Source organism: Poecilia formosa, unplaced genomic scaffold (genome assembly GCF_000485575.1).
Source record: "Poecilia formosa unplaced genomic scaffold, Poecilia_formosa-5.1.2 Scaffold179, whole genome shotgun sequence".
In the NCBI taxonomy this organism is placed as follows: domain Eukaryota; kingdom Metazoa; phylum Chordata; class Actinopteri; order Cyprinodontiformes; family Poeciliidae; genus Poecilia; species Poecilia formosa.
Genome location: NW_006800118.1, coordinates 907,637 through 917,902, shown reverse-complemented (window position 1 = coordinate 917,902; position 10,266 = coordinate 907,637). Strand labels below are relative to the sequence as shown.

The 10,266-nt window shown below is 40.8% G+C and overlaps 1 protein-coding gene across 1 annotated transcript in view; it reads right to left on the bottom strand.

Annotated features, from left to right (window-relative positions):
* Nucleotides 1-1,117: 1,117 nt before the first annotated feature.
* tbx4 (T-box transcription factor 4) overlaps nucleotides 1,118-10,266 on the bottom strand; it is a 25,536-nt gene continuing 16,387 nt past the window's right edge. The window contains exons 6-9 of the mRNA XM_007565554.2: nucleotides 5,016-5,168; nucleotides 3,410-3,498; nucleotides 2,603-2,838; nucleotides 1,118-2,515 (exon numbers count right to left, since the gene is read on the bottom strand). Coding sequence (XP_007565616.1) covers nucleotides 1,851-2,515; nucleotides 2,603-2,838; nucleotides 3,410-3,498; nucleotides 5,016-5,168 — 1,143 coding nt within the window. The 3' untranslated portion in view covers nucleotides 1,118-1,850. The remainder of the gene's footprint in view (nucleotides 2,516-2,602; nucleotides 2,839-3,409; nucleotides 3,499-5,015; nucleotides 5,169-10,266) is intronic.

Genomic DNA, 10,266 nt, shown 5'->3' with positions numbered 1-10,266 from the left:
TTAACTTGACAATAGCAGTATGTAACAAAGCATTCTAGGAAAACATATTGTGGCATTAAAGCTGAAGTATCCAGCTTTTATTAAAAAAAAAATGCTTTTTGCATATTTGTTGAAACTGTCTCTATGTGGTGTCACCATGTAGTGAGACAGATAGTCTGTGAAAAGATCAATTTGCACCACTGCATTTCTCCAGAATGCAGTGGTGCATTCTGGAGAAATGCACCACTCCCGACCAAAACAACCTATCAGAGCCAGGAGGAGGGTCTTAGTGTTGTCAATGGATCCCATGTATTTGCTGCTAAATGTGCTAATGGTGGAGAAACAATTTACCATTCCAGGTAAACCACTTAGTCAAGGATTCAATGATGTTTTATTATCATACCAGCTAGCATTTGCTTGTTTGTAGTATGAAATTTGGACTCAAGTCCCAGATCAAGAAGCCTAATAAATAAATAATAGAGTATATATATATAAAAGGGTAGAGTGCCTTCTCCGGGTCAGGGGGGTCGTCCTGCCTCAAGTGGAGGAGTTTAAGTATCTGGGGATCTTGTTCACAAATGAGGGAAGAAGGGAGCGGGAGATCAACAGGCAGATTGGCGCAGCATCTGCAGTGAAACGGGCGCTGTACAGGTCCGTCGTGGTGAAGAGAGAGCTGAGTCAAAAAGCAAAGCTCTCGATTTACCGGTTGATCTACATTCCCACCCTCATCTAAGGTCATGAGCTTTGGGTCATGACCGAAAGAACGAGATCCGGCCAAGCGGCCAAAATGGGTTTCCTCTACAGGGTGGCTGGGCTCTCCCTTAGAGATAGGGTGAGAAGCTCGGTCGTCCGGGAGGGACTCAGAGTAGAGCCGCTGCTCCTCCACGTCGAGAGGAGCCAGTTGAGGTGGCTCGGGCATCTGGTCAGGATGCCTCCTGGACGCCTCCCTGGTGAGGTGTTCCGGGCACGTCCCACCGGTAGGAGGCCCCGGGGAAGACCCAGGACACGCTGGAGGGACTATGTCTCTCAGCTGGCCTGGGAACGCCTTGGGATTCCCCCGGAGGAGCTGGAAGAAGTGGCTGGGGAGAGGGAAGTCTGGGCCTCCCTTCTGAAGCTGCTGCCCCCGCGACCTGACCCTGGAGAAGCGGAAGAAAATGGATGGATGGATAGAGTATATCATCCACAGTCATGGCTGGCCATGCTAACTAGTTTTAGCATTCAGGACAGGCTGTGCTAGCTGCAGCATAGCAGCGAGCAATGGGGAAAGACAGAAGGAGGGATGAGCAGCGCCACATGGAGGATAATTGGCAGAACTAAGATACCTTTGGGATCTGATTGGTTGTTTCTGGGAGAAGGCAGAGGAGCTAAATTTTTTTCACAGATCTGTCTCACAGCACACTGTCACAACATGGCACAACTTTTTCAACAAATATGTTAAAAATATTTTTATACAAGTTGCGTACCGCAACTTTAAAAGGCAACTCAGAAAATACTGATAGTAATGTCATTGACTATTTTCTCTTTCTATGCTTTCTTCGTCTTCCTGCTTCCATATTTTGTGTGTATCTCCTCCTGGCTTGTTGTTGTGACCTGGGTGTGTGTTAGATACTTTGTGCTCCTCACACACACAGTTTGCATTCGAGTCTCAGAAACATCTTCAGCCTTTGCACCATCTGTTATATACCAGTATAAGTGGAGAGGTGGGCACTGACAGTTCAGTATACAGGCTGTATAGATTACAGATGTGCAGTGCAGTTCAACAGAGACCATGACTGCTGTTCAGTATCATTGTACTTCAGTATCTTCAGCCGCTCTGGGCTTTCAGAAACTTTTTATGACGTCTCACCTGAACAGAGGGGTTTATCCACACATTAGCTGTCGGTCCAGTGACTCCCTGCATTACTCAGCCCCACTTGGTACTGATGGGAGGAATCTCGGATAGGCATCATTCTCTGGCTAGAACATGCTGAATACTCTTTCAGAGGCTGGAGTGGGGAGCCTGACTTTTTGTGGTACAAAGGCTGATGACTTATTACATCACTGGAACCAGTGAGAACTGGAGAGCAGGACGAAGAGGAGGATGACTGCGGTATGACCGGCAGAGCTCTTTGAACCACAGCTGAATTGTAGACGCCCAGGTCGGTCTGCGGTCGGGGTAACATTGCTGAGGCGGGCTGTGGCAGCACGGAGTGGACAGCTGCGGCGTTGGAGAAGGGGTGAGAGGTGAAGGGCTGGTACGGGACGGCCTCCACGCCATAGCGGGAATATGGCTGCATCGTGGCCCACATGCTGCAGTTAACAGAAGGAGAGATGGTCCGCTCGTCTTTCTCTGCCACCCCAGGCCCCGCTCCTGGCTGGGTCTCCATCCCGCTATACATGCAAGCTTCTCTGGCAGTGATGGCTTCGCCGCAGTAGGGACGAGAGAGCAAGGGTGACTCGTAGGAGGGAGCAGAACGGAAGAAATGCTCCTCTGACATCACCGATGACGACTCCAGATATGGTTGCTTGCATCCGAGCTCCAAATGTCGGCTGTTATCTGCAGAGCAAAAGAGTCAACTGACCTGTGGGCCGCTCCATACTGTGTTTGATTTTGTATTATTTCCCTATAAAAACAGAAACGTACCTCTGTGTTTGAAGCAGTGGTAAACTAGACTGGGATCTCTGCTTTGAGGAAAGTGGTTGGAGAGAGAATCCTGGGATTCTAAGTTTGACAGAGAAACTCCTGTGTCATATGGATAAGAAGACAGGACCTGAGCATGGCTGGTCAATACTCCAGCCCGGAGCTTCCCTGCCAGGTGGCTGTGTGAGGAGATGATCCTCTGACGAACCATGTTCTTAGAAATGACTGGATAATCTTTCCTAAACATCAGGAACAGAACGGCTTTGTCAGACATTCATTGAAAAGTCAACATTTTCAGAGAGAAGTACAGGCGTCTGTAAAAAAACAGTCTTATAGAACTAAAAAGTATGCTGATATGAAAGGTATGAGTTAGGGGTGCACTGATGAATCGGCCCTGAGTTCCTTGATTTTGGGAATCCGTGATCAGCTGATACTTACGGCCGAATTTGTCCACTGATCTTATCAACCTTGGCAAAGGTCTGAAAATCAGCCACCGTCTTCTTTTGCTCTGCCATGAGAGAGTCTGACTGACAGACCTGCTCACCAGGTCATGTCTGCACATGTGCCATTAACTATAGTCACCCCACTGTTACCAACTCAGTGATTTCCTTAATATATTTAGCAACGTTTCAGACAAAAAAATCTGTATCGGCCAAAATCAGAATCTGTAGATCAGGATTTTTAAGGATTAGTAATCAGCGATCGTCCAGAAAACTGCAAACAGTGCAACCATAGAGTGAGATGTAATATGTTAAAGTTAAAGGATATATGAAATCAGTTCTTCACTGGTGGCTTACTGTAGAAACGTACCCCTCTAGTCTGGAAGCACGCAGGTCTCCTTCTTCACTGCCTCGGAACCCTTTAGCAAAGGGGTTGTTTTCAATCTTCAGTTGAGTGATCTAAAAAAAACATTTTAGTACAACTCTTAGACTTTCTGGCTTAAATCAGTAAGTAAGTCAATAATTAGAACTCATAAGCAAATTTGCTGTGTTAAACAGGAGCTCAGCAACTCTTCAAATGTCATAGCAGAAGAAGTGTTTTGTTTATATAGCTAACAGATCTCAAATTTAATCAGAAACTGAGATCTGAGATTCAGACATGGAATGGGGGGTGGGACCCCTGACCCATCTCTTATCCAACTCTTCAGGAAGCTGCAGACATGCTAAGTCGTTAAGCTGTAAAGGAAGCACCTGTGGTTGAACACAGGAGTGTTGAATCAGTGTGACATTGTAATGCGATGCAGAGCAGCAGCACAGTCTGCAGCTACCAACAGCAGAGCCATCTAATCTAACCTAATAAATATTGGGATCAGCAGTCTGATGCAGATACTACCATGTTAGTTAGGATACACAATAACTTTTCTTGTATTTAAAACACTGCATGAAACATCGCTTCCAAATATAGGGGAAATGCCACACATGCTGCTGAGAAGAATGTTGCTTAATCGTGAATGTTTCTTTCTCCGTTTAAAAAATTGCTATGTCTACATAATTGTCAATTTTTTTTACAAAAGTACTGAAATACATGTACCTATTGTTGAAACCAAAAGTTTAGATACAATGATTACGGTTAAAAGACACATAGACCTTTCTTTATCATTGTCTGAAGTTAAATCAAAGCAAACCTGTCTTGTTATATGTCAGTTAGAATCACCAAAATTATTTCTATTTGCCAAAAGGTACAATACTGTGAGAAAGAATGTTAAAAATGTATTTAATAATGTCTTCAAAATCCAAACATTACATAAAGAATTATTACTGTCTCTTTAAACAATGGGGGAAAGCCCAGATGATAATGTCATGTCTTTGGAAGCTTCTGATAGGTTAACTGACACATTTGTGGATGTAGTCTAACATCTCATCTTCATCTCTGCAGACATGCTCTATGGTCTCATGTAGCTGAAGTGGAACAGTTTAGTCCCAATGACCATATATCCATTTGGAAGAAAAATGGAGAGGCTTGTACCACCCTAATTACGATGGTGATTTTCGAATTGTGGCTTTGAAAAAGGTTATGATGAACAGATGTTACCTGGATAGGAAAATTATTTGCACTTCTGTTTTGATGAAACAAAGCTTAACTTTTAGTGGTCAAATGGACCAAAGTTCAGTGTAAATAGCCAAGGTTTTTTTTTGTCTACATTTAAAACCAGATGTGTATATGATTACTCTGCACAGACACACAAACTCTTTTTCAAATGATTATTAATATTATTATTTAATACAAATAAAATTATATTAATTAAATAAAAAATTTTCAGGCTTTTTAATGATTGATAATCGTCAGTCGGCCAGAAAATTGCAGTTGGTGCACCACTGGTTATGTTTTCTGGGCGTTCTAAGCAAATCTATTGATTTTTATTACTCAGATCTGTAGCTGTTGACCGTGTGGAGAATAAAAAGTCAGGTTTGTATACCTTATGATTCTGATAAGATGTTACTGAGATGAAGGCCGTCTCATGGAAGACGTGAGAACAGTAGGCTGTGTTCTTTGATCCAAAGGCGTTGTTTTCATCAGCTTTGACAATGTGAAGCCTGGGCTGGTACTTATGCATGGAGTTAAGGATGATCTAGGAAAGTGAAAATTTAGTTGAAGCCACAGAGGAACAGAACATAAATCTAAGACATTTTTTTGGGTTGTTTAGCTTTCTACATCCGTTTTTATATAGCAAATCGAAAACATACGCAAAAATTATTCATTGACACTGATAAAATAAGCCTGTGACGTGAAGACATTTGCTATGTCAGAGTTAACTGTTCAGAGAATCCAACTGGGGTTGTTCCTGCAGAGCAACATTTGCATCTTTTTTAGCCTGTAAAATCAGCAGCGCTAGTTGTGTAGTTCTGTAGTTCTGTAATAAAGAAAGATCGGAAAATATTAAAGATTCACACTGAGATCAGTTTAATAAGCTTTGTTGTAGAATAGAAAGCGTGTATAAGTTTAACTTAAGCTATTGTTTATGACGCAGGTTAGCACAAAGGTGAGACCACGTCTCTGTGACAGACCCCAACTTTTGTTTACGCTGTGTGCACAATTATTAGGAAAGTTTTAGTTTTGATCATATCATCATTTTCATGCATATTTTCCATCTCCAAGCTGTATAAACTTGAATGCTTATTGAGTATAAACATATCAGTTGATGATCAGTTGACAACTTGTGTAATAATTATGCACACAGTGTACTATGTACTGTGGTTACTATGGTTACAGACCGCATACTGGAGCAAAGTTCCCAAAGTTACCTGTCTCAGACTCTGATAGGTGATGGTGGTGAAATATGTGGTTGGTAGGTGATTTATTCCCTTATTTCTGTGATTCATCTTTGATACAGTACAGGTTGGAGCTGTTTGATCAAATCTATATCAGACAGAAAACCAAGTGTTTCCTGTTAAATATTTCTTTGAATCTGGTGCTTTTGAGCAGAAAGCTGTTTTAGTCATTGGGATAAGTAATGAACTCCATCTTTGCATATTTCATCTGACTTGATGGGGACTCTCAGAGCTGTGTAGCAGGTGGCGTGTGTTGTGCGTTTAGGTTGTTAGGTGGCTGCAGGTCAGCTGACTGACATCCCTCTGCTCACCGCAGCTCCATGCTGGGCCCAGTCAGGCATTAGCAGCAGTAGAGCAGGGTCACCAATGGTCCAGCACTGTCAGCAATGATGAACATCAAGCTGCGCTCCCTTCCTCCCTTTCTAGACTCTCCTGAGAAGCCTTCACCTCAAGGGGGCTCCCAAAGAGAGGCAAAGGTTGAAAAGGCCGAGGGCTGCTATGCTTTGCTCGAACACTGAACGACTCCTTCCTCCTTTTCTCCTCTTGCTGAGGAAGACTGAAATAAGCTTAGTATTTTCCTACCTCTGTTCTGCTGTCCGTGGGTGATACCGAAACTCCTGGACCGCCAGTGGCTAAAGAAAAAGATTAGCCTTGTGTTTGTTTTTCTTCATTCACCAGGATGTTAGTTTTGGATAAGTTGAAAAGTTATTTTTATATTAAGAACCCTAATCCTGCCACAATACTTAAGTTGCAATTGATATTCCATCCATCCATCCATTGATATCCATTTACAAGTTGGAGTTGTGTGACAGAATGAGTGAAATTAAACTCAGTAGAAAGATATAATAGTGTGATTTAATTCAGCTATTTTATTTGTCTCAGAAAATAAAATCATCTAGATACATATCTTCAAAGAGTTGTTGTGGATGGGGTTACTGTGGGCATGAAGGATCTCCAGTAGTGACCGTTTGCTTAGAACGTCGGCAGAGAGACGTTGGAGTCTGGGATCTGATCCTTGCCTATTATGATGGATGGAAGAGATGCTTTGAACTTCCTCCAATTTACAGTAAGTTTCACAGCGTCAAACTTGTGCGTTACATATGCCACGGGCAAACATTGGCAATACATAGTTATCATGTGACGACATACTTCTGGAAACTTTGTAGCTGACCGACATCTGGGTAGGTATCTGTAACTATATGCCACGATAGTGGCTATGAATAAATCAGCTAAACCATATTCTCTGTCTTATATGGGTCAATCCCGACAGAGCAATTCTGTTGATATATCTTTCTCTTGCACGTTGGTCAAGATTGTCAATATAGTTTCTTTTTGTTGGTCTTGAAGCTGAGAGTCCAAACCCTCAGTATGAGGCCAGTAGTGCAGGACATGGGGCTGGTTTTTACCAGACTTGATATCTGCAATAAGGGAAGAATATACAGTAGTTTAGCTGTAGTGTTTTGGCTGCTGCAGCTTCCGTACCCGCCGTTACCTGATTATGCGGAACTCAGCTCTCCTCTCCATACAGACAGAATGAACCAGTCAGCCATGGCGACTGGTTCATTCTGTCTGACTTTCTGAAACACTAACATCTTGACAAAAAGTAAATAAATAACTCAAGCAAGTGTGAAGTTCAAGTTATATGAAACAAGAGAACATTTTCTGTCCGTTTTGTCAGCACCCGGTTGATTGCAGGCGCAAAGATACCATGACTACTCAGAAACAGAATAAGAAGCTAGCTACCTGCTAACTTGGTCTTGAATCAGGCATATTTTTTTGTTGAGCATCTTTAAAAGGAAGATTTCGTTAAATATCAAAAGAAGACTCTTATTTTTGGACATAATGTTTTTTTAATGTTCAGTTGAACCACAGCAGTTTGTTTCATTTATGTACTGAAGTATTTTTATTTACACTTGGTAGCTGATTTCAGACAGTTTGTTGGCCAAAATTAGTTTACATTTATATTTATCTATTTTATATGTTCTTTGACGCACTAAACGTATTGTGAGATTTTGTATCTATTTATATAACATATTTTGATTCTAGTGACTGTTTATAAAGGAAAGGGGAAAAAAAACCTTCTGTTTTAAAGTTACAAAGTTACATATTTGTTTGACCAAATCCAAATAAAAGAAAAAACAGAATATGTGGAATTTCATCTGTGATAGCATTTTCAAGTCATTAAAAAAATTATATCATATCATTTCATGGCAATATGTTCTATTTAGAACATGTTTGATGTTCAGACTTGACATCAAAGGTTTTAAACAGAGATTTCCAACACGCTTTCCCAGTTATATAACATTTCTCCAGTTGAGAGTGAGGAGAAGAAAACCCTCCAAGGCTTTTTTACATAAAATAGCTTCATGAAGAACACAGGGCTTAAGAGAAGTTATAACAAAAACAAAAACTGATAAAAAAAAAAAACACTTGCATTTCCATCACACATCACTAAGTCTAAATATTGTTCTATTATTTTTCTTGAAACATAAATCCATATTTACATTTTATGGATTATTAGGGTCTATCACTTTATGACATGATTAATTAAAAATTTAAAGGATGAAATAACCTTTAAAATTATTGAATTAGGCCTAAGGACAAATTTAAGGGGGCATTATTTTGTAAAATTGACTTTTTTGAGCTTAACTTTAAAATGTATGTGGAATGTTGCCTTGATTTTTTTCATGCGTTTTTAAGAAATTCTATAATCTCCTTGGCAATCATTCTGCTGTGCAAAATGTTTAAGATCTGCAGTTTCCAAGCTTCTGTCTCACAGAACAGCCCTTCCCAGAAATCCCCCACTCAGCTCTTTCAGACTAGCCAGGAGCAATTAGCAAACACCTGGTGGAACCGTACATCAGCTGAGCTCATTATAGGAGCTACTTCTCAGTGAAAGGCTGGTAAAATCATTATTAAAGGGTTAATAGAGGAGCCATGTTGTGATGACTTCCTGAAGGTGGAGTTTCAAAACGTCCAAGGGTTTTTAAAGAGACAAAGGCCCAATATAAAGGTGCTAAATTACTTTAAGTCAGATTTCTTTTAAGTTATGTTTGCTTTATATACCATTTTTATGACAACTGAAATTAACAGTTACTTGATTGTTCTACAAAATGGCACTGTTCTACGAAGGGGAATACATAATACTGCCCCTTTAAATTCCTAAGCTACAGCAAAGCATCGTTACAGGAAGACTAGATGTCTAGTGATTCCTCAAAGCTTGCAAAACGCTGTCATGTTTCCACTAGGTGGTTATTATTTATGTAAAAGTCTAAATTATTTATAATAAAGCCTGGGATCAGTTATAATTCCAACCAATACAGCACCTCCACATCTAAACAGTTCTGCAGTTCTGCAGCCACAAGTTGACCTCACAGCCTAGTATCAACTAGAATCTAATCAGAATCTTTGGAAAGTCTGTAACACGATGATAGGACTTGATAATACCTCAGTCTCTACATGAAAAAAAGTCTTTGCTAATTAAGTGAGTGAACAATGTTTCACTTTGTTTTACTGCAGCCATTTGCTAAAATCAAAAGGTTCATATTATTTCTCATGAATGTACACTCAGCATCCCATCTAGACAGAAAAAACAGAAATGTAGAAATTTTTGCAAATTTATTAAAAAAACAAAAACTGAAATATAGCATCATTATAAGTATTCAAACCCTTTGCTGTGACACTCATGCTGTCCATTTCTTCTGCTCCTCCTTGAGATGGTTCTACTCCTTCATTGGAGTCCAGATGTGTTTAATTAAACTGATTGGACTTAATTAGAAAAGGCACACACCTGTCTATATAAGACCCCACAGCTCATGTCAGAGCAAATGATGTGGAAGGAACTGCCCAAGGAACCTAAGGTTCCTTGCCTTGGTGGCAAGGCACAGTTCTGGCCAAGGTTCCAAAAGAATTTCTGCAGCACTTAAGGTTCCTAAGAGCACAGTGGCCTCCATAATCCTTACATGGAAGAAGTTTGGGATGACCAGAACTCTTTCATCCAGCCAAATTGTGCAATTGTGGGAGAAGAGCCTTGGTGAGAGAGGGAAAGAAGAAGAAGCCAAAGGTCACTGTGTCTGAGCTCCAGAGATGGAGATGGGAGAAAGTTCCACAAAGTTAACTATCACTGCAGCCCTCCACCAGTCAGGGTTTTATGGCAGAGTGGCTGGATGAAATCTTCTCTTCAGTGCCAGACATGTGAAAGCCTGCATAGAGTTTACCAAAAGACACATGAAAGACTCACAGACTGAGAAATAAGATTCTCTGGTCTGATGAGATGAAGATTGAACTTTTTGGTGTTAATTCTAAGAAAACCAGACACTTCTCATCACCTGCCCAATACAATCCCAGCAGTGAAACATGGTGATGGCAGCATCATGCTATGTGGGTGTTTGTCACCTG